This window comes from Protomyctophum bolini (genome assembly GCF_963924005.1).
Source record: "Protomyctophum bolini genome assembly, chromosome: 11".
Classification (NCBI taxonomy): Eukaryota; Metazoa; Chordata; class Actinopteri; order Myctophiformes; family Myctophidae; genus Protomyctophum; species Protomyctophum bolini.
The window spans coordinates 37,389,454-37,414,208 of NC_137872.1; the positions used below are offsets into that span (position 1 = coordinate 37,389,454).

The 24,755-nt window shown below is 41.5% G+C and overlaps 2 protein-coding genes and 1 long non-coding RNA gene across 3 annotated transcripts in view; 2 read left to right on the forward strand and 1 right to left on the reverse strand.

Moving 5' to 3' along the window:
- The window catches only part of LOC308323452 (uncharacterized protein), a gene marked incomplete at its 3' end in the record, with an annotated part of 15,820 nt that extends 11,411 nt beyond the window's left edge, over window positions 1-4,409 (reverse strand). Inside the window, exon 1 of the mRNA XM_080775182.1 lies at window positions 3,943-4,409. Coding sequence (XP_080631308.1) covers window positions 3,943-4,176 — 234 coding nt within the window. The 5' untranslated portion in view covers window positions 4,177-4,409. The remainder of the gene's footprint in view (window positions 1-3,942) is intronic.
- Window positions 4,410-7,802: 3,393 nt separating this feature from the next.
- On the forward strand, window positions 7,803-24,113 carry LOC308323453 (cytochrome P450 3A30-like; the record flags this gene model as incomplete). The annotated part of the gene is made up of 16 exons (XM_080775183.1): window positions 7,803-7,873; window positions 9,440-9,533; window positions 10,794-10,846; window positions 11,623-11,722; window positions 11,964-12,077; window positions 12,578-12,666; window positions 14,543-14,559; window positions 16,482-16,560; window positions 18,123-18,265; window positions 20,175-20,302; window positions 20,735-20,813; window positions 20,921-21,081; window positions 21,742-21,809; window positions 21,912-22,070; window positions 22,181-22,343; window positions 23,988-24,113. 16 exons carry the CDS (start codon window positions 7,803-7,805, stop codon window positions 24,111-24,113), a joined length of 1,644 nt encoding a protein of 547 aa, XP_080631309.1.
- LOC308324511 lies at window positions 15,028-16,207 on the forward strand. The gene is made up of 4 exons (XR_013964923.1): window positions 15,028-15,164; window positions 15,278-15,448; window positions 15,979-16,044; window positions 16,165-16,207. It is a non-coding gene; the product is annotated as an uncharacterized lncRNA (long non-coding RNA).
- Window positions 24,114-24,755: the final 642 nt, after the last annotated feature.

Genomic DNA, 24,755 nt, shown 5'->3' on the forward strand with positions numbered 1-24,755 from the left:
CATGCCTTTATTTCATCTCGACTGGATTACTGCAATGCTCTATATGCAGGCATCGATCAGTCGGCTATTAGGCGTCTTCAGCTTGTCCAGAATGCCGCCGCTCGCCTCCTCACTAATACAAATAGGCGGCACCATATCACCCCAGTCCTCGCCTCCCTCCACTGGCTCCCTGTCCGCTTTAGAATTGATTTTAAGATTTTAGTGTTTGTTTTTAAAGCCCAAAATGACCTGTCCCCTCCATATTTAGCTGAATTGATCACTCCCTATGTACCAGCAAGAGCCCTGAGATCGGCCAATCTGTCTCTCCTGATTGTGCCTGACACAACATTTAGGACCAGAGGAGATCGCGCGTTCGCCGTGGCCGGTCCCAACCTCTGGAACGCCCTGCCGCTCCATGTTCGCGCTGCTCGGTCTTTGACGGTTTTTAAATCCTTATTAAAGACTCATTTTTTCTCTATCGCTTTTAATTCAATTTAATTTAAGTCTGCCCACGAGCTATGTTCCTATGGACTGCCAATGAAATTTTACTTTTTGCTCTCTCTTTGAATTTATTGCTTTATTTTATCCCTTTTTCTGTTTGCTTGTGTTTGTATTTTGTAATTATGCTATGCAAATGTGAAGCGCTTTGGTTCGACCTTGGTCGATGTAAATGCGCTGTATAAATAAAGTTTGATTTGATTTGATTTGATTTGACAGTGCCATACAGTAGGTAGGCCAAAAATAGCAGACCTGGTGCGCTGTGAGCTTGTAGGTCTGTTATTTTCGGTGCGTAACACCTTCATAGGACAGCTGTAAAGTTGGCTTAACTGTCAATTAACCAATTATGGAAGATGCAGTAGAAAGTTGAAATGTTTTTTTATATTTGTTAATAACCTATCTAGTAACCAGCTAGGAGACAGGAGCACAAGTATGTTTGAAAAGCTACAGTTCCAAAGAAACAGTAAAAAAAGGATACAATATTTGTGTTAATCCTGACTGGGTGTGGCTGAATGTTAAGTAGTAAAGGTGTAACTTGGTATCATCTGAACAAGTGTGAACCAGCTGTCCCACCTGAACAGCACACACTCACTAAGGTTTACAAGGATCTGCAACAACAGACATGTGTATATATATATATATATATATATATATATATATATATATATATATACATACTTACATACAATAATGATATACATAATCATCTTATTAGATCATTTGCATGCTAGCATTATGTGTTGTATGGTTTCTAAATGCTAGGATCTCTTCGATGGATTACCTTTCTCGTGCAGGGTGCTCCCCGGGGGGACTCCTATATGTGTGCTGTGCTCTCTGTGTGTGTCTCTAGTACTTATAGTTCCTCCACTGATCTGCATATACTTGAAATGCAACTAACTCCATTGCGTATGTGTTCCCAACAACCGCTCAGTAAGTAGTTCTCACATTCTCTCTCACGGACGTGTGCTGTGTTTGACAGTAAGGCCCACCTCATTTCAAGATAGAATAAACTATGTCTATTCCAATGTCCAAAGCCTTGCTAACCTGACTTGTGATGCTATTGCTGGCACAGCTGAAGGACTGCATGTTAACTCTCTGATGACTATTCAAAACAGGGTTGCTGTTGACTTTCTGCTTGCTTCATCCCCCGATGGGTCCGTTTCTATGGCGCTGGCTGGACTCATAGCTCTGTCCACAGAGCTGAAAGCAGCCTCTGGGATCAACAACCCCATAACTGAATGGATGGAAAACTGCTTTGGTAAATGGAAGGGTTTCGTTGCATCTATCTTTCTTTCTTTCTTTCTTTCTTTCTTTCTTTCTTTCTTTCTTTCTTTCTTTCTTTCTTTCTTTCTTTCAGGTTCTATCCTGAACTCGTGTGGGTGTTGTTGTATTCCCTGCATACGTGCTTTGTGCCTGAACAGAAAAGATGAGCGTACCCTCTCCCTATCAGATACCACAGTTACATACAGGTAGAGAGCCAGCCCTCAGTGTAAGTGCTGAGGAAGAGGACGAGGAGGGTGTGTGTGTGCAACCGTTCCACCATTTGAGGACAGATTGCCAACGAAGCCAGAGTGTAACTCCCTGCTGTTGAGAGACCCACGTGAAAAGGCGGACTTTGGTTGGAATATCCTTCCGTTGAGATATCCTTTGCTTTATTATCCTCTTCAATTATATTGTTGTCCAACAGAATACCACATGAAGAAGTTCATTCAATCAATGCCAACATGATACCCATACATGTTGTACATACTGTGACAAATAATGTATAGTAGTTATCCTCTCTCAGGGCAAAAAGCCCCTTGCTGTCACACCAGGCCTCTCAGGAGGTATTGAGAAACGTACATACATCCATAGCAACTCAAGTGTTCAAGCGATGACTGTTAACACATTAGTATCCCATAATTCTAAAGGTCTGTGTTGTCTTCTTTCTCTTGAAAATGGCTAATATGACCAATATGTCACCCGAGGAAAAAGCAGAAGTCTCCGAGGAGGGGACATACAGAAATGATGACTCATGGGAATTTTCCCTTGCATTGTTAACGTATAAATGGGCGAGGGACAGTTAGGAGAGTGCGCTTAGACTTCATGAACTGCCACTCGCTGACTTTGTATTACTGAGAGGGTCTCTGTAAACTCATTCTATTATCAAATCTGTAATATTTTTTACGTTATGCAATTTGATTAAATACATGTTAACCTTAAATACTCTTGTCCGCTCTTGACCAATTAAAGGACGCGCAGAGATAGCGTCAACGTTTTTGTCTGTTTGTTGTCGTCAACGTCAAGAGCTATCTCCATCAATCCTCTGTCAAAATGTGTCATGTTCTGATTGAACCAAAGTTTTGGTTTTGCAAAAAGAAAAACGCACAAAGAAAAAAGTGCTAATATATTTTTGTTATCACAATTTTCCTTACCAACGTCATTATCAATATAAAATGTATAATGACACAAAAACCTGACTTGTGACGCTATTGCTGGCTCAGCTGAAGGACTACACTCTGATGACTATTCAAAACAGGGTAGCTGTTGTTGACTGTGATCACAATTTTCCTTACCAACGTCATTATCAATATAACATTTATAATGACCCAAAAACCACTGAGAACATATTACTTTTTTCAGTCAATCGATAAGCCTTCTGTCCAGGAAGGCTTCGTGGTTTCAGCTACAGTAGAAGTGCGCATGGGGATTCAAGCTGGTTAAAGTTTTGATATGTAACTCGCATGCATGTCCTACCCAGGATTCCAACCCCTGTTCCCCCCGCATGAAGCCTATAATTAAAGCCTAATGGACAGCACATTTGGGAAAGGTGATTTGTTTCATTCAACACAGGTGGCAGAAGAGGTCCTCAATAGAAGAGCAGGGAAACCACATTCCAACCATGCATGGACATGCAGTTGTGTTAGTTATATTGTATTAACATACTGATTATATTCACAAAACAAGTTATGGATTGCTGCAACCTATGCAGGCTGCGACCCCTCCCAAAATATTCATATTTGAACTCGCCCCCATGCCTACCGCACGCACACTCGCACGCTTCAACATGTATAGGCATTACATTTAGTTTGACTATATGTTCCACAGATAGATATTCTGAAAATAGCAGATATACAAGCTCAAAACACAATCGTAGCTTTTGTCTCTTTCTTATAGTTCTCGCACATTATTGGCAAATAACAAATGACAGTTTTTATGATGTAGTTTGTTGATTACTTTTGATGCAGTAATGGTCTTTTTTCTGTTCTTTCTTTCTTTTATTTTTAGGTATTAAATTATCAGTTCACTGCCATCTGGGGACCCTCAATGTGGAGAGTAGGGAGGTGAGTACCCCCCCCCCCCCTCCCCTTGGGGTCCCGGCCCACAGGTTGAGAACCACTGCTTTAAGGGACAGTCAATCAAACAACGGGGCCATGCACTCTCCAGCGTGTCCTGACCTCCAGCTGATGAGGTCAGTCACCTTACCTTGGAGACGTACGAAGCCACTCTTTCGTTCATCTGCAGCATGGTCAGGTTGTGCTGGACTCCGCCGCGGCTCAAAGACAAACTCCTGCCGCTGGACGCGACGGCCGAGGCATACGGCACGGAGACATACTGGTCATGGTAAATGGGATAGCCTCCGCTGCTGAACGCCTTTCTCCATCCCAGCGCTGCCCGCCAAGCCTCTCTCCCACTCAGCACCATCTGCCACGGATCCATCTCTCCCTTCTCCTCGATCCCTGCTTTCTTTCCCCTTTCCGTTACTTACAGATACTTTGCGTTTGGCATCGCGGCAGACCGCAGGGGTTTATTTGGCACACCGTCGTCAATAACACATTCTCTACGGTTTCGTAGCTGCTCGCCTGCGTATACCGTACGACCGACTACATTAGCCTAACTGTATGTTCTAGAATCTCATCCCATCCAGCTCAAACAAGTGCTGCTTGCCAACAAGCTTTCAGAAAGTTAAAAGTACAGATTCCACCCAAAGGTTTTTTTCCCCTGGAGGGGAGTGCTTCATATGGCTCAAACACTTGTCTCCCATAACCGTTAGAACGTGACATTTAAAACAGGTCGGGGCAAGACGTCAAGAACACTTAACTGTTGTTCTTATAACTCCCTATTAAAAGGAGTATCATGTTGTCACTTGCATGCATTCAGTGCCCACATACAGCTGTTTGGATCTGTAGGGGTTGAGCAATTTCAATGACCTTGCACCCTTTTTAATATCCATAATTTAATCCTAGAACAAAGCGTTAACCACCCCAGGCTCAACACTATAGTGCAACAGATATTCAGATTACTTCAGGTTTCTCTGGTTGACAGCAGAGATTTCCTGGCTTGTTTGTCACCTGTTTGGCACCGGAGCTGTGGGGCATTTGCATTCAGTGAAGGATTCATCTTCTCACTGAATGCAAATAATAAGTGCCAGAGGCTGTCAGCAGTAGACAGGTATTGAGGTCAGACTAGCAGAGTACAAGCAAGAACCTGCTTCTGTCACATCCTTAAATCAGTTGGGCAGAGACATATACAGCACCCAGAAATGTTCTTGTTTTTCATTGATACTTGATACTTTTATCTATCAAGGTAAGGCAATAGCCAATACATTACTAATTCACATAGCTATTACATTCATTGCTATTAAATACTCTGTGTGGGAACACATCTGGAAAAACAGCAGTATAGCTAAATTGTCTTTCCCTAATTGAGCAGTTACTGGCTGTCTAGCCTTGGAGGCCACAGGCATTTTCTTTTCAAACTGGCACTCCTCACGTTCAATTCTGGATAAAAAGGCCAAAACAAAATCTTGCAGATCCCATCCAAGGTCCCATCCAACGCATGGGTGTAAGTGCAATGGCTTTTATTGGCTCTGCGTTTGTGTCTCAGATTTGGAGCAGATGGGAGGCGCTGCCTTCCTGATTGGTGGCATTTTGTGCAAAATGAGGCCTTCCTGCAAACCTTGACGTCCGATCGTAGGCAATCGGAATGGAATTTGGAATCTGACAGATAAATCATGATCACATGTGTTTTCTTTTAGAAGAAAACGTGCAGCACAATTTTTTTCACTCTTGTACGTCATAGACGGTTCAAGAGTTGTAGAGCAAAATGGAGCAAAAACACGATACCCGGGATTCATACAGGGAGGAACAGTCTATTTTTAAACATACTGTACAGTATAGGGGATTTATTTTGTCCCACAAACAGTGCAGTTCTGCCGGTCTATAATGCAGGTCAGTTCTAAATGGTAAATAGTGCATTCATATAGTTGGGGCAGTGGTGGCCTAAGGGTTAGAGGTCAGCTCTAGTGTGTATGTGCGCGTGTGTGTCTGTCTGTGTGTTTCTATGTGCAGGGCGTTGCTGAAAATGAGCACCTGTGCTCAGCTACTTCCCTGGGTAAATAAAGAATAATAAAAAGAAATAGTGCTTTTATCCTAAGCGCTTTACATATTATTTGTGCATTACTTTACTACCCCTGAGCCACTGCCGTTGCTGTTGTCTATGCTGTCAGACCGCTGGTAGATAAGCATAGAGCCATATAACACAGAGACTGGGCCGCACTGGGGTTATTAAGATTTACTAAAACTAACCAAAACTATAACGGAAAGACACTTATAAAAAGATTAATACAAATACAAACAATTATAGCTGAAATGATTTTGTGTATTTACAAAACTACCTAAAACTAACTAAAATCATTTACAAAATGTACTTAGTCTTTGTCGACAATCAAAAGTAGCAATAAACTGTCAATCTAGATCTAGAACGTCACAATGTTTCACGATGCAACATGTTGTGAGCTTCTAACTAAAAAAACTAGCACTAAAACGAATAAAACCCCAACTAAAACTAGCCATTTGAAAAGATTAAAGGCGTAGTGAAATTAAAAATACGTTTTTCACACTTTTAGACCATATCCGTGGTCATCATATGGGCATACCTAACAATGGATGCCAAAAAAATTGGCAAATTCTCATTTCTGTGGGTTTTTATATCAAAAGTCCATAAAAATATTTGTTTTATTACTTCCTGAAAACGAAAACGTGCTGCGTGATGACGTGTAGATACAAATGAAGCTCACCAGTTTAATTCCCCATATCTGCGCATCCGTCCAACAGCTGCTATACTGATAACAGAAATCCTCCGTTTTTATCCCCATTCAAGATAACATCCAGACACTGTATTACTCTGTTTCATTTTTAAATTATATGGAGAGAAAAGTCGAGAGTTTGGATTTGGAGATTTACGCACATATAGTGTGACATGCTGACAGACAATGAAAACATGAAACATGCTCCACTTCCACTCACAATTTAGGTGGCTTTTAAAATGCGGTACTTATTCCTTCATTAAAAAATACGATTGGCACCTCATAAGTGTAAATATAAAATCAAATATAATATAGCCTACAATTGAAACCAGCTACAGCAGTGATTTTATCCTGTGTTCAATGCGTTTCTGCGTTTGTGTGTCATGGACTCGGATATCTCCGTCGAGATTTTTTCTAAAACGGAGGTCGAAAATATCCATTTTGCAAAAGATCCATATACGTGTAGCCTGGGCCTAAGTTTAACACGAGTAATGCATTGTCTGGATCATTGGATGTCATCTTGAATGAGATTAAAAACAGGTCTGTAATCAAAACCAGCTGTGTTGGGACGACACAGCTATGGGAATCAAACAGGTGGATGAAATCAAGATAAATTTATATTCATGAGAGTAGCGATACATCATCACGCAGCACGCTGTTGTTCAAACGAAGTCATTACATTTTTTATGGACTTTTGATATAAAAATACACAAAAATTGAAATATTCCCATTGTTTTGCCATATATTGTTATAGGTATGCCCATGACCATGGATATGCTCTAAAAGTGTGAAAGACGTATTTTTTTTTTCCCTACACCTACGTCTTTAAACCAAGGGCCTCCAGTAACAAAGTACAGCTTGTTGGTGGTAATTATAAACTCATTTTATTGATGTGACCCTTGGCCTATTCCAAGGATTGAGGACCTGTTTGCTGAACGCGATATGAGTCCTAGTTTGAACTTTTACAATGTGAGATGAGATATAGGAGAGAGAGAGAGAGAGAGAGAGAGAGAGAGAGAGAGGGTGTGTGGGGGGGGGGGGGTCAAGGGAGAGAGAGAGAGTGCGTCCACGGTCCAGTACAGGGCAACCCCACCCACAGAGTGGACTGTTGTTTCATTTGGAAGGAAACACAGACCACTCCTCCCAGGGGGTTGGAAGGAAGTGTGAAAGCAGGACATATAGTTCATTTGGGGTTGCATTAAAGTGTGACAACACTGACGCAGGAGGAGAACAGGATACCACCATATATCACACCACCATGGGCTTCCTCCCTCTCTTCTCCACTGAAACATGGACGCTGTTGGCTGTGTTCATCTGCCTTTTTGTTGTGTAAGGATGAACTTTGAACTTTGTCGAGACTCGAACGGTGAAAAGCCAGAGAAATGAGAGACTGTAGTATTACAGGGCTGTGGTAGTAGGCAGGCGGATGACTATAGTATGTGTTTGAAAAGCATGTGAGGTTGTCGACTGCTTTATTTCTATACCACTGGTGGTATAGAAGTAACTAAGTAACTAAGTAACTAAGTACATTCCCTCAATAATGTACTTAAGTAAAAATTTGTGGTACATTTACTTTACTTGAGAATTTCCGTGTTATTTTTTATACTTTACACTTCAGCACTACACATGTATGTTCTTGGAGGCAGATATCATATAGGCTAATAATACTATTTACACCATAGCATTAGAGGTGCTCCAATCGATCGGTCACGGCCATCGGACGATATTCATACTCAGTATGACTCGAGCGGTGATCTGCGATTTACCCGATGGAGAAATCAATCTTTTATATACCATTTAAGTGGTATAAAGGTAAATCAGATAGTATATCGTTTTGCATCTTTGTGACAGGCCTAAACATTCCCCCCACACACAGGAACAGTTTTGACGTGCAGGTTCTGACCATAGACTGTAAAAAAATATGGACAAAGCGTTCCCCGGGTCTGATATGGACGTAAGATGAAGCCAGTCAGTCCTTGTATTGTAAATCGCCATCTTTCTAGATCCGTTTGGGCCCAGCTGAGCCATTGGCTGGCCCAGACTACGAGGCGGGACTTAATCCCCCCTTCTTTTTCGTTGGTTTTTATTTTGACTCGAACGGGGGGTGGCTCCCGATCATAGACTGTAACGGTAGCCACGCCCCTCGCTGCGTCGCTGCCACTCAAGTGACTATACTGGCCAATCACAGCACGTCTTTTCCAGGACTGATCAATTCAATTCAAGGGAGCTTTATTGGCGCGGGGAAACAAACGCACCTCTGATTCGATATCGAGCGTCCCCTTCTGTGACGCATGCGGAAGCACACGCTCAGACCACACCCCAAAGACTCTGGGGCGTGCTCTGAACAATAAAGGGAGTTTATCTCGATTGCGACTGATTTAATAATAATAATAATAATAATAGCTTCAATTTATATAGCGCCTTTCATGAACCCAAGGGCGCTTATACAATTGTCACCAGGTTATAGCGATATACCACGGTATATCGATATACGATATCTCGTTATGCAATAGAAATGAGCCATTCTGCATAATTACGTGCTTTTATGGCTGGTATACTGTGAAGTAATGTGTATCATTATGTCAATATACTAATGTCATTTTACTCATTTAAATTTTGAATGCAGCACTTTTACTTGTAACAGAGTATTTCTTCATTGTAGTATTGCTACAGTAAATTCTCTGTCGGCCGTGTCGGTATGATCAAATAGGGCGCTAATTTATAAAATAGAACATATAACAAGTTTGAATATGGACATAAGAGGTTAATTTCTGCCGGACAGCAACGATATACAGAATATGATTAGGCTATACTTCTTCCGCCACTGTCCCCATGTGATTGTGGTAATATTATGCTGACTGCACGTTTCTGCTCTCTCCATGTCATGGCGTGCAGGTACGGCCGCAGCTCTTATGGGGTATTCGAGAGGATGGGAATCCCTTGTGTCAAGCCTGTGCTGTACTTTGGCACCGTTGGTAAACTTGACCAGGTACAATCATTGTACTGTATTTCAGAGTTCAATGTTTTTCTCCCCAGCTTGTAAAACTGTCTGGCTTAGCCAGACGATTGGAGATCTCCACCTACTGAAGTTCCCCTCTGGGCACAAGGCTCCACCAGGATAATAGCGTTTGTGATTTGTTTGGAGTGATATAAACAGTGTTTGTTGTTGTTTTTTTTGCAATAATCTGCCGTCTGGTGGTTGTTTAACAGGGCAATAAAAATAAATATATAACAGGTAACAGCTTATGTATTGATAATGTTTAGTAGGCTAGTGCGCATGCAAAGTTGCACACTGATCGGTGCAGTTAGGCAAGAACATGAATTGGCCTGTTATAGCGCCACCATGAGGCTGATTTGACAGGGCTGTGTTGATCACATGATTAAAAAGATAGTGTACTATTATACCGATTTGCGTCATGTATGGGTAAAATGTGTATGAGTAAATGTGTTTTTCAAACATCAGCCTCATGGTGGCGCTATCACAGGCCGTTGTCGAGACACATGCGCGGACGGGCGGAGTGCTAAATATACTCTCACCCTGCCTTCGGCTGGTGGAGACAGTAAGAAACAGTGGATACAAGCCTATATATACGGCATGCCCACTTGCTTTGAATATCAATTCTGATGCCATCCCGATATAAAGGAGCACCCTAAAGTCTATATGCATTGGTTTTGCAGTGCAGTTATAACTGGAAAAAGTGCCCTTCGGGCCTGTCTCCACCAAGATAATAGTGGTTGAGTTTTGCTAAAAATTGGCCTCATGATGGTGCTATAACAGTGCCCCGACTCAAAACTTATTTCCAAGTATACCCAGCAGCAAGCACGCTCAGGACCTAGACGAATTAGTGAAGTCTCTATTGGGGCCATAGATCAAGTCAAACCAAGACTAGTCAGATCTGGCCCAGAATATCACCTGAGTTCTACCAACGAAACATTCTGCCCACTAAGACGAATCGGAGAGAGTCCGACCGAGGCCAGATCAACTTAAGCCAAATCATAACTAGTCAGATCTGGCCCAGAATAAGCTATATTATTTCAACTGGTGAAGACGTAATGACGTAAAGATCATCCCCATATGAGCTGTGATCTGGCCCCAGTCCTGAACGTCCTGAACATCACCGGAGGAAATCATCATGGCTTGATGGGTAGCAGCTGCTGTGGCCCTACAGGGTTTTAGTGGTAGACATGACACTGATGTTTGTGAAGGTGATGAGGAGTCTTTTCATCTCTCTGTTTTTTCTCTTATTAGGTTTATTATGTTGAAGACATGATGTCCTCAAAGAAGTTTGGGAAGATTTGGGGGTGAGTCCACAAAGCTGTCCAACTGTGTATACAACATACTCAGCACAGCTATCGGGTCCCGGGAGCTATTGGGGTCCCAGTGTGGTCCCTATAGCTATATGGCTGATAGTTGAGAACCAAATGTTGTAGCTGAATGAGAGTGTTCAAATTGAACCAAGTGGACCCTTATATTACTGTATTGTGCCGGATATAAGACGACTCTGATTATAAGACGAGCCCCATTTTTCAAGACTAATTTGTGGGAAAAGAACATTGAATGTCAAATAGTCTAGTCACCGATTATAATACGACCCCGTTTTTTTAGGATATTTCCGTTCGAAGAAAATAAATATAATATTCAGGCTTAATAGGGTAGTTCCATTTGTACACTTAGCTGAGTTCAATTAGATGATTTTACAGTGTGGATTGGATTCTCAGAGATATCAAATGGGGGTCTGTGGCCTAATGCATATCATTTTCTACATTCATGTTTTGTGTTTATTTTTTATTTAATTGCCTGGCATATTATATGGAAATAATTAAAAACTGGTGTGATGAGTTAAGTCAAGTCCTCCCCCTGTGTAATTTAGTAATCATTGTAAGTGCAGGACATGAGTGATAGGTTGTTTTATATGTTGAGTCTATGTGTATGTTATGCTGAGAAAAATGATTTGACTGATGCAAGGGTGTGTGTGTGTGTGTGTGTGTGTGTGTGTGTGTGTGTGTGTGTGTGTGTGTGTGTGTGTGTGTGTGTGTGTGTGTGCGTGCGTGCGTGTGCGCGTGTGCGCGCACTGTAGCATATATGAGCTCAAAAAGCCCATGCTGGCTGTCATGGATCCAGGCATGATCAAAACCATTCTGGTGAAGGAGTTCTTCTCCCACTTTACTAATCGACGGGTAAGAATGAACTCCCAAACTTGTTAGAACGGACATCAATGAATTACAAGGATACTGAAATACATTTTAAGGATACTGAAAGTGATTATTATGATTTTTTTGGCAAAACACACTCACGCACACACGCACACGGACACGTGCGCACACTCCATTGACTGTATGTGGGGAAAGTGCTCTTTTAGTTTTGTCACCAAATAAAATCAATCATTCAATCAATCAATCAATCAACCTTGTCCCGTAGAACCTGCGTCTGAATGGCGACATCTACGATGCTGTTTTTATAGCTGAGGATGACAACTGGAGACGCATCCGCCACATCCTCTCTCCCTCCTTCACCAGTGGACGTATCAAGGACGTGAGACGCACACACGCATGCATGCACACACACACACACACACACACATGCCCATATATGGTGATCCCTGGCGTCATCATCATGGCGTCATAGTACTGACATCAGGCAGATGGTTCACACGCCAGTCCTGCTTCTATCATTTACGCAACATCGCAAATATAAAGCCAGTTCTCACTCCCCCGGAACTAGAAAAAAAATCATGCATGCATTTGTATATCTTCCCGCCTTGATTATTGTAACAGACGTCTCAGAGAAGTGTCACAGGCACTGCTGGGTCTAATTCTATTGAAATGTACTTCTATTTAAAACATCTACGCTTTTATGTCCCCAAGACACAGTCTATAGCTGTATATAGGCCTATGTTTCGGGAGTTTGTCATTCAGGGGCAATAGATTCCTCTCCTCCACCTTTCATCATGTGCCCCTCTCCATTCTCATCTCATCCACCTTTCATCACGTGCCTCTCTCCATGTCTCTCTCCTCTGCTCTCCTCTCCGTCAGATGTTCAGCATCATGCAGCACCATTCCTGCAGGCTGACTGACAGCCTGAGGAGCAAGGTGCACAATGGTGAAGTCATCACTTTGAAGGAGTGAGTATATAATTCCCTGCCTGGCACCGAGGACATCTAGACACCATTCTATCACGTTGTGTGCTGTGGTGCAGCCCGACCCGCTGACATTAGATGGGACTCCGTCTTTCATTGGTGTTTCGACCTTGATTGCGTTGCATCTAAAAGTTTAGATGCAACGCAATCAAGGCGAAACAAGTAAAGTAAAATGTTATGGTTTAGATACTAAACCTTAACATTTAACTTCAATTAAACTGTATGCCTAAATCTCACCCCAACACCGTACCTAACAAACGTTATGCCTTAACCCTAACCTCGCAAACACTATGCCTAACCTCAACCTTAACCCTGACCCGCCTATAACCTCACAAACACTCACCCTAACCTCACAGACATTAATATTAGGGCTCCATTTCCGTCACCGCTAAACCCCTTATCCCTAAACTTCTTTGCCTTTTGTTTTTACTATTTTGGAAAACAGCTTTGAATAGCTCAACTAGCCAATCTACATTGACACATTGTGAGCTTGTAGACTGGCCATTTGAACTATTCAAAAATGCTTTGCAAAATAGTAAAAAGAAAAAGGAAAAGAAGTTTAGGGATAAGGGGTTTAGCGGTGACGAAAATGGAGCCCTATATAATGGCTAAACCAACCGTCCGCCCTGGGTGAAAGCCTAGGCGGACACAGTATAGTGAAAACCTATACTGTTTTTCCACACAAAGTTGACGTAATCTTACCACTCTTAGAAGTCTTGGGTTATTTTCTTGAACACATTGCTGGGTTAATTTCATTCAACCAATATTCTGGTTTATTTGGTTACTGTAAACACACTGCTGGGTTGTTCTGGCTACCCAGCACCCTGGGTAACCCCTGGGTCAAAGCGCTTAAACACCAGCCTGGGTTATTTTAACCCAGAGGTTGGCTTTATTGAGTAGTTGACTCCACCCATTTCACCTGATTGGTTCAAAACAATTCAAACACATTTTCTCAATCCTTTCTCCCTTGAGAACTGAGAAGAGTATACCCCTGTTGGGTTTACATGCAGATGCAGCTAACCATCATCAAGAAGTGAGTTATTTATTTCTCTACAGTAACATTGGCTCATGTAGTAACAGTTCAATGAGTCAGAATTGATCTGTGTGTGGTTACAAAAGTTCGTTTTTTGTGACTATTTGCTATGCCTAAGGTCAGTGGCTAAGCTAGCAGGGAAACTTACTGTGAGCCTGCTATGTTAAGAATGAAGCTAACTATGAGCATGTTAACCTGATATGCTATGTACTGCATTTTATTCTAGCTTGCATAGGATATTATTAGCTCATGCCATGGTTTTATTTCTGTACTCATGTTTATTATTTGTTATTTCAGATACCTGTTGAATTCTACTGCCAACATCATGCTATCATAAAGATGCACTTTACTTTAGGCTCCTGTTTGGACACTCCTAGTAAAGAGTACCCCTGTTGTGTTTACATGCAGATGCAGCTAATGCTATGAACCAACATCAAGAGGTGTGTTCTTTATTTCTCTACAGTAACATTGGCTCATGTAGTAACAGTTCAATGAGTCAGAATTGATCTGTGTGTGGTTACAAAAGTTCGTTTTTTGTGACTATTTAGGCTACTATGCCTAAGGTCAGTGGCTAAGCTAGCAGGGAAGCTAACTGTGAGCCATGTTAAGAATGAAGCTAACTATGAGCATGTTAACCTGATAATATGCTATGTGCTGCATTTTATTCTAGCTTGCATAGGATATTATTAGCTCATGGTTTTATTTCTGTACTCACTGTTTATTATTTGTTATTTCAGATACCATGTATGTTGAATTATACTGCCAGCATCTTCATATAAAAATCCTAAAACTACCATCAGTGTAATTTATGAACCCTCCTTTGACCAGAGCCATGTGGTGGGAGTGTAAGTGGTTTCACTCGCTGTACAATGAGGTACTTGGGTAGTTCTAATTCAACCATGTTAAAAATGGTTCTAAGTTCTAAGTTGGTATTAAAAATACACCTAACCATGTATTACTCTTCTCCTGTCAACTAAATTAGGTTGTAAAAAATATGCAAAAAGTATCGAGAGATGCCCACATCCAGCAAGCTGTGTGGTCCCTAAAGCATGCAATAAATGGTATGTTACAATGTTTAAACATCAACTCAACATCAACACAATTTGCAGTATGTTCAATCTCACCCTGGCAGCTACAGGCTACTATTTAGAGGACTTCTGATCCAAATAACAGTGAGTGAACCCATATCAGATGTGTTTGTTCTTTTGATGAGTTAGCTGGCATCATGCATGCAACAGAAGACATGTTATCTAAATTACATACCATGCATGTCCTCCTTCCTCCTCTATCCCCAGATGAGGTCACATCCACTAGACCTACCACCTGTCCTCTCAACCCTGTCCCATCTCCAATCTTCCAGACAATCGCACCTGATCTCCTCCCCATCTCCTCCATCATCAACACCTCAGTAACCTCAGGCTGGGTCCCATCTGCCTTCAAGTCAGCCAGGGTAACGCCACTCCTCAAGAAACCAACTCTTGACCCCTCAGATGTCAAGAACTACAGACTGGTATCACTCCAACTCTTGTTGTCTCTAACCAGCTCTCTCTCCATCTCTCACAGAACAAAAAGGCCCACTCCACAGAAACTGCACTCCTCGCAGTCACAGAAGCACTACATGCTGCCCAGGCTGCTTCCCACTCTGTCTCCCCCTTCTCCGCTCCCTCCATTGGCTCCCAGTCGCTGCCCGCACAGAATACAAAAGTCTGATGCTGGCATTCAAAGCAACAAAAGGTATGGCTCCCCCATATCTTGCAAGTCTGATTGAACCCTAAACCCTCCCGCTCACTCAGATCAGCCAACGCAGGGAAGCTGGAAGTACCTTCACTAAAAACGCAGGGACAACGCTCCACACGTCCCAAACTCTTCTCCCTTCTGGCTCCAAAACTATGGACTTCCCATTACAATCAGAACTGCAGCCTCACTCCCAACCTTCCGCCGTAGTCTGAAAACCCACCTCTTCAGACTCCATCATGGCCCGTAGCACTTGCCCTAGCCCCGACATTTGTATGTAGACTTAGATAGCATCTTATGTAGACTTATAGCATTTTTATGCAGACATAGTACTATAAAGTATACATGCATAGTTCCATTATATAGATATTCCACTTACGTGCTTAGCTTACGTGCTTAATGATAACTACTTTTTATGTATATGTATGCCATATGTATTGCCATGCTTTTTGCTTAATGTAGGTCGCTCTGGATTAAGAGCGTCTGCTAAATGCCTAAATGGTAAATTGTGCAATGTGTATGCATTGCAGTTGTAACAGCAAGATCAACTCCAGATCACTACAACACATCAAAGCCCTCACAACTGGCAAGGAATGGTATGTCACATTGTCACAATAATATGATGTGTAGTTGTACGTCATGCTTTTAGATAGAGCACTCTGTAAACAATTTCTCCCAACTTGACTCCCAAATTGTTTTGCATTTCCACTTTGTAGAAATGGTTACTGGTCAACTACTGGAAATCACCACCTGAGCAATTCATAATGGTGAGTTATCAAACAGTCAGTCACATAACATAAAAGTTTAAAACATCTGTGTTGAATCCATCGTCACACACACACACACACACACACACACACACACACACACACACACACACACACACACACACACACACACACACACACACACATTTCTAACTTAAATATTTTAACTAAATATAAGTAGAAAATGTATGGGGAAATGTATGGGACACACAGACAAGACACTCTTCCTCACTCCTCACTCCTATTCTTGTGATTTTGTCTTTCAGCTACTCTGCAGTTTGACTTCAAGCTGGCCCACAAGGACTTCAGTGAAAGTGTAAAGAAGTGGCTGCGCTATGCTCCACAGTGCGAGCGAGGAATCCCAAGGAACGCAAGTGAAACAAACACAAGTCAAACTTATGTAGCACAATGTTCTAAAAAATCACACCCGTGTGAAGTGAGGGGCGCTAATATATAAAAGTCTAACTCATGTTGATTAGGTGATATAATGGTGCCAACACAAACATTAAATGCCATTAACAATAAAGAGACAATATGACATGAGGGACAATATGACGTAAAATTTCCTTCATTGTCAATGGCGTTTTTAAAACAAACATTAAACCTGTATATAGGAAAATATAAAAATATATAATGATTCAGGGGTGCCGTGGGTGAAAAGCTTTACAGTGGTGCCCACAAGTGGAGAACCATTTGTCTAGATTAGAGTTGACAGTTAATCACTGTACCTGTTTTCTGAGAGGCCAGAGTCATTTTTAAGTTTTTGTTTTTGTATTTGGGAAATATGGTAATGTGAGGTAATTTTTAACAAGCTAATCAATCGTCAACCAACTGCATGATGTAGTCGTGTATCTGTTTACAAGTTTCTTCATTCAGTACAGTATTGATGTTGCATTTGTACAAGTTTCTTCATTCAGTACAGTATTGATGTTGCATTTGTTAATTGTCTATTAAGATGTAGACCTATATTAGCAGAAACTCATTGGTGAAAAACACTTCATAATGGACTTCTAATGTGTTACAGTATGTTCAACATGAATCATATACTGTAAGTGTCAGTTATGGTTGAGAATCAAATGTAAAACACATGCTTTCTGTGCAATGTAAATGTTATTGCAATGTTGGATTTGTTCACAAATATAAATAAATGCATTAAATGTATGGTGTTACACGATTATTTTATTTATGATTTATTATTATTAATGTAACCCAAAAATAGGTTAAATGAACAACCCAGTGTATGGTTTATTTCAATCACTAACTTGGGTTAAATGAACAACCCAGTGTATGGTTTATTTCAATCACTAACTTGGGTTAAATGAACAACCCAGTGTATGGTTTATTTCAATCACTAACTTGGGTTAAATGAACAACCCAGTGTATGGTTTATTTCAATCACTAACTTGGGTTAAATGAACAACCCAGTGTATGGTTTATATTTACCCAGTGATATGGTTTATTTCAATCACTACATTGGGTTAAATAAACAACCCATCACATGAGTTGAAATGATCCAACTCAGCACATGGGCTAATCTAACCCATTACGTGTTTGGTCCAAAACAAAACCAGGGGTTGGGTTAAATTTGGGTTATTTTTTAACCCAAGACTTCTAAGAGTGTACTACAGGGAAAACATGCACATGATAACATGATTTTTTTTCTTTTTCTATATTTTTTGTTGCTGTTGTTGCTGTTTGATGTTATCTATTCGTCTGCGTTGTCTGAAGGAAGCCAAACAAAAATAGGTTTTACTCTCATGTACCTGTACACAAGATATAACCATAAAGTACAACCTTGAAACACAGGGGGAAAGAGACTCTCCCAACATGAAATGGTGCAACCTATACCCACCACTAGGTGGCTCCAGTGAGTGGTGGACTGATATTGTGTTTCTCTGTCTGTATAGTTATTTTGGGACCTACAGTATGGGCGTGATGGCCAGCTGTGCGTTCAGCGTGGACATTGATTCTCGCCACAACGCCTCAGATCCTTTCACGGCCAACGCCAAAGCGCTGTTCAGAGTCAGCATTCCTCTCTTCCTCCTACAAGGTATGGCCTCTGGGTCTGGGATCAATGCTATTTTTACCAGCTGGGATCAATACCCTGACCCTGACCCTCTCTTCCTCCTATAAGGTATATAGCCTGAGTCTGGGATCAATACAATTTTTTCGGGTTTCTGATCCGGTCGGAGACGGAAATAACTTACATCAGTGGTTTTTAACCAGTGGTCCTGCCTGTTCCAGGTGGTCCCCAGCTAAATGAGTTCGGAACAAAATGGACCCTTATTAGATCTTTAACTCTTGCGAGTGTAAAATGAAACCAAATGGACTCATTTGGTTTCATTTTAGGCTCTGCATTACTAAATGTACACGGAGTCTACACATGCAATTAGAGAATGTATAGAATAATTAGTTATTTTTTGATCAAACGTTTGCCTGCTGTCTCTCCTATGGTACCACATCTGGACAAAATCTCATGCAACGATTACAAAATATTATAAACTATGTTTTGGGTGTGAGAGGCTAAACTTCATCAAATGGCGGTCCGTTGCTCAAATGCTGACTAAATAACGGACCTTGGCATGTTGTATGTTGTATAGTCACTGGTTTGTAGTCATCAGGCCGGAACCACAAAAACGGAACCAGAATTACCCAAAACAATTCCCCGCGATCCATGGCATCATACTGTTAGGGCCTATATCCAATCTGGGAACCCATCGGCAGAAAAAGGAAAAACAGCACGCACCCTCTGCTGTTTCGCAGAATCTGTTCTTGAGAGATTAGGGCCTACCCAATATAACTCTTGATGCGGCGTAGTTTAGCTTATATAGGAATAGTTTGTTTGGTATGTTCATCTCCTATTCCTATACTTGTAGTGACTTGGAATAGGTTGTTTGGTATGTCCATCTCCTGTTCCTACTTGTAGTTACTTGCGAGACTGAAGTAGTTATACTTGATTCAGCATTTAAATGGGCAGAGGGACCAAAACAAAGCAGTGCCGACAAACCGTCACCAGCAAACCGGAAACCACACTTTTTTCAGTATCCACGGCCTAGACCGGATCACACAGGCTTTTCCTCCGTGGTGGAAAGTATGGTGGTACACCAGGTTGCTCTTATTTACAATGAGTCAACTACAACAATGACTACCTTTTTTCACAGACGAAAACTAAATGAATAATAAATGAATATATTCAATTTCAAATTCAAAGTCAATTTAGCCAACAAATAAACACTAGACTCAAATCTTAGGGTGGGACTAGTGGGGAAGGGATCCAGTAGAACTAAAAGACAAGTAATTTGATGTTTGGTTGCGCGCAGGTCACAACGCATTCCAGTGCGACGTGTTATAAGCTTGTAGATCGGCTATTTTTCAGCATGCGACCAAGTGTCAAATCAGCCACTATGACGGCATCGAGGCCTGCCAAAATACATTTTTGTCGACAAAATCAACTGCAGATTAAAATATTATTATGCATGACATTTAGTCGACTAAAATCTTATATTTAGTCGACTAAAGCTAGACTAAAAGTAAATAATTTCAGATAACATATGACTAAAATGAAATGAAAATGTATTCAACAGGCTAAAGACTAAAACTAAATCCAAATGTGCTGTCAAAATCAACACTGCACTGGACAGCAGAGTGAATCTGATGATGACTAGAATGTACACTATAGCCTCCACGACTATACGGTGTATGCAAAGGCTAAATTTATGTAATTTAGATTGCATTTTACGTAGACATAGCACTCTATAGTGTATAGGCTACTCATAGCTTTACTGTACAGACATTCTACTGTTAGACAGATGTTATGTTCTTATAGCTTGCTTATGATTCTTGATAACTATTTCTATGCATTTGATGTGTTACCATGTGTTGTTCTTGCTTACTGTGAATCACTCTGGATCAAGAGCGTCTGCTGAATGCATTGTAAAGTGTCCGTCGTCATCAATCAGGGATGTTCCCGTTTCTCATTCCACTGCTGGACGTGTTGGGCTGCTCTCTGTTCCCCAAATCCTCCACCAGCTTCTTCGGGTCCGTCCTGAGGAAGGTCAAAGCGGAACGTCAAAGCAACTCACGGCAGGTCTGGATGATGGTGACAACATTTCTTTTTGTTGTCATATAATCCCATGCATATGGGATGGGCCAAAGTGGCATGACAAGATAATAGTACAATTTAAAAATGTAAATCATCCGTGCGTTCGTTCGTCCATTCATTCATTCATAACCAAACTAGACATACCGCCTCCAGCCAGACACGAATCATCAGCCGTTGGCCGTGTGATTTGAGTCTGGCTTATTAGCCAGGCTACCATTTGCCCCGTGAAGTAATAATAATGTGTGAAACGTCTTTTGTGACCTTTGACCATAACATTCAAAGAAGTTCATCCTTGTAAATTGCCTCCAAGTGGACAATTGTGGACCACATTTTAAGAATGCATATCCCTCCATCCGTGCCCAATATAACACAGTGAATGGACTGTAAACACATGTTAACTGCTCTGTTCACTTCCAGGGTCGGGTGGATTTCCTGCAGCTAATGTTTGACTCTCAGAAAAGCGATGACTCCTCCAAGGGAGAGGAACCAAGTAATGGTGAGCACTTCATGGTGACATCAAACACCACACACTCAAAAGATGTAACTATAATGCCAATGAGATCCATTCATTTCCAAATCTCTCATTTCTCGCTCAACATGCAGGTTTGAGTGACCATGAGATCTTGTCCCAGGCGACAATCTTCATCGTCGCCGGTTATGAGACCAGCGGGACTGCTCTCACCTTCTTGGCGTACAACCTGGCGAGAAACCCTCGCGTCATGAAACGCCTGCAGGAAGAAATAGACGCCACTTTCCCCAATAAGGTACCCTTTTTACTTTTGTGAAGTCTGTACTCTTGCATCTTTGTAACTCTTGCTGTTGTAGCCTATACTGCCAATTGGCGATTGATTTTCACCCCACGGGATATCAATAAAGGTCTCTCTATATCTACACAAGTGGTTCCTAAACTTCTTCATGTCAGGGACCCCCAAATTGACATTTATTAGCCTGAGGACCCCCATGTGAAAAGCTATGCCAGGGACCCCCATGAGAGAAGATTTTTACGGCTCTAGCAGTGATTCTCAACCCGTTTAATTTCCAGGACCCCCCCAGTTTTTACATGTATATTAGTCTACAGACCCCTATTTAATGGCATTTCTATCTCTGGGACCACCCGATTTATATTGTAAAATCAATGTTAATTTAACTCTGAGAGTGTACAAATGCGGGTCCATTTGGTTCCATTTGTACACTCTTAGAGTTACAGACCCATAAGGGTCGATTTGTTTCCAAACTATCATTTAGCATGGGGACCCCCTGGAACTCCCTCGGGGACCCCTGGGGGTCCCCGGAGCCCACTTTGGGAACCACTGATCTACACAACTCAACTCTTACAAAGAATGACATTGCCATAGCCAGTACATTATTTAAGCACACAGGTCTCTCCGCTGAAGTCATTTGGGATTGATCTCATCTTGCTATAGGGTCCTGTCCAGTATGAGACTCTGATGCATATGGAGTACTTGGACAGTGTGATCAATGAGTCCTTGAGGTACTGTAATTACGGTCCCTATATATATATATATACTTCTTTGGCCGATAGGATTGTTTTTAATGGGAAAAAACTGCTCGAATTATAACTTTTCATGTCAAGGCTTTACCCGCCTGCTCCACGTTTGGAACGCGTTGCCAAGACCACCGTGGAGATCAATGGAACCACCATCCCAAAGGACATGTGTGTCATGATCCCAGTCTACGCTCTACACCGCGACCCCGACCTGTGGCCGGAACCAGAGGACTTTAATCCTGACAGGTAGTCACGTTGTCAGCTCTTATAGAATTAGGTTTAAAAAGTTCCATTGAGACTAAAATAACTTCAATTTGATCGTCTCTCTCTCTCTCTATCTTCTGTCTATGGACCAGGTTCAGTAAGGAGAACAGGCAGAGCATTGACCCGTACGTTTACCTGCCATTCGGGGCAGGGCCAAGGAACTGCATCGGCATGCGCTTTGCCCTGGTGGCCATCAAGCTGGCCCTGGTGGAGGTCCTACGACACTACAGCTTCTCCGTCTGCCAGGAGACAGAGGTGACGCGTTCCAACGCGTGTAACATGAAACGCAATACACATAATATGTTAAACTCGCTGCGTCCACATTTTGTACACGCAATGCACTTAACCCCATGAAACCTTGTGTCGCATTGCGACTGGGTTGTGAGCTTGTAGATCAGCTATATCTTCGACGAAGATATTTTGTATATCTAATACCATTAGAGGGGGTTATACTATACTGCACATCAGATGATCATGTAGCAACATAAAACCTCACAGGAGCAGCAGTGGTTTATGAGATAACGCAGCGTGACCAGGTGGTGTCATTATGTCCATAGTACACGGACAAATGTGTCCGTGGCAAAGACTTGGTCTTGTTCGTGGCAAATTGTTATCTTTTATTTGCAAGGATGCCCTTAACTCTCTCTGAGAGTGTACAAAAATGGACCCATGAATGGTAAATGGTGCATTTATATAGCACCTTTATCCAAGGCGCTTTACATAGATTGTGCATTACATTCACCCATTCATACACCGATGGCAGCGGAAACCATGCAGGGCACCAACCAGCACATCAGGAGCAATTAGGGGTTCAGTGTCATTGCTCAAGGACACTTCAACACTAGCCTGGAACTCACCTATGCTTTTTATGGCATAGGCAGCTCCCGGCAGGATCCGCCGGGAGAATATATAAGCAGCTGCGCGACATGAGACTAATTACAAAAGAGCGACAGAGAGAGAGAGAGAGAGGAGCGTGTGTGTGTACATGTGTATGTCAATTTTACAAAGGTGCAGACAATCAGAAATCAGCAGAGAGTGAGCACTTGTTTGCGCTGATCTATGCCGAATTGAAGTGGACTCAGACCCAGACTTTTTTTTTTCTCCCTGTAAATAAAAACGTCTGGGTTTCCGAGGCTACTTCAACACTAACTCTGGGGGAGCCCGGGTTCGAACTGGCAACCGTGCAGTTACTACCCCCCCTGATCCACCGCCGACCCATGGGTCCATTGGGTTCCATTTGAACACTCAAGAGTTACAGACCTGTTATGGTCATTCAGGGCTATATATTAGCTGAGCTCTTTCTTTATGTGTTTCTGGTAATATCATTGTACGCTCATTTTGTATATCCGTGGCAAAAATGTAATTTTGATTAAATAAATGTCCACTACAAGCCAACATGGCGATGACCCCTGAGCGTGACCCAGAAGGTGCCCCCCGGCTCCTATACTGTTGAAGTGTCCCATGAGCAAGAAACACCTTTAACTGCTCCCATTGAGCACATAAATATTTTATGTGTGTGGGTTGTTTGTTTTATCAGTGGTGTAAAGTAACTAAATCAAGTACCGTACTCAAGTATTGTACCCTACTTAAGTAACATTTTGAGGTATTTTTTACTTTACTCAAGCACAAGTTTCAATAATTTTGACTTTTTTTCAAAACATATACATTAAACACTTTATTTACATCAGCTATTTGAAAATAGCCAATCTAAAAGCTCACAATGCGTCGCATCATGACGCGTTGTGAGCTTGTAGGTCTGCTATTTTTCTAAATATTTCTATACATTTTTAAAACTTATTTTCTTTTGGTACTTTTGGTACTTTAAGCCTATACTTTGCCACATACCACTTTTTACTGAAGTAAATGTTGAATAACGTACTTGTGCTTTTCCACTCTCAGATCCCTGTGCAGATGGATCATTTGGGTCTCCTCGGTCCGCTACGGCCAATCAAAATGAAACTAGTGGCGCGTTCCAACGCTTCAGAAAACAAAGAGCACAAGCAGAACATGGACGAAATCCAGTGATGGAGAAACCAGCACACAATCATCATACATAATGTATACTGTGGGCCTGTACTATATGATATGATATGATCCTGGCTTAATCTCTTCAAACTGTTTTTATACTTTAAGATTTGTCATGAAGGTAAAACACAAGCTGTAAACATTTACAGTTGAGTATATCATATCATTGCATGTCGTATCACTCTCCTGGTAAATAACCTGTGCTGATAAGTGCAGTCATTTCACCAAAAATAATTAAAGTGACATTTGTGAGAAAATCTTGTTTAAACCTATCATTCCATCATCTTTTTGATTAAAGGAAAGGAAGAACCTGTGTTCCAATGGATTCAATATAGTAATTATTTAGTCACAAGCTCTTGTTGATACTTTTCATTGGTTCAAAACTTATTTTGATTGTATGACCTGTCTTTTTGTTACAATAATTAGATTTAGATTTTATTTATAGAGTTATAGAGTTATGGCCAAAATGTGTAGCACTAAAATATTGCATTTTGTCTTAAAAATATGATTAGGCTATGCCTTGTAATGAGTTTTTCATTTTGAGTTATTATTTATTGGTACGCTTAGGAGGAAACTGAATGAAGCTTTTATGTTTCTTATAGCCTTGATATTCTATGCTGCACTGCAAGTGGTTCATGAGGG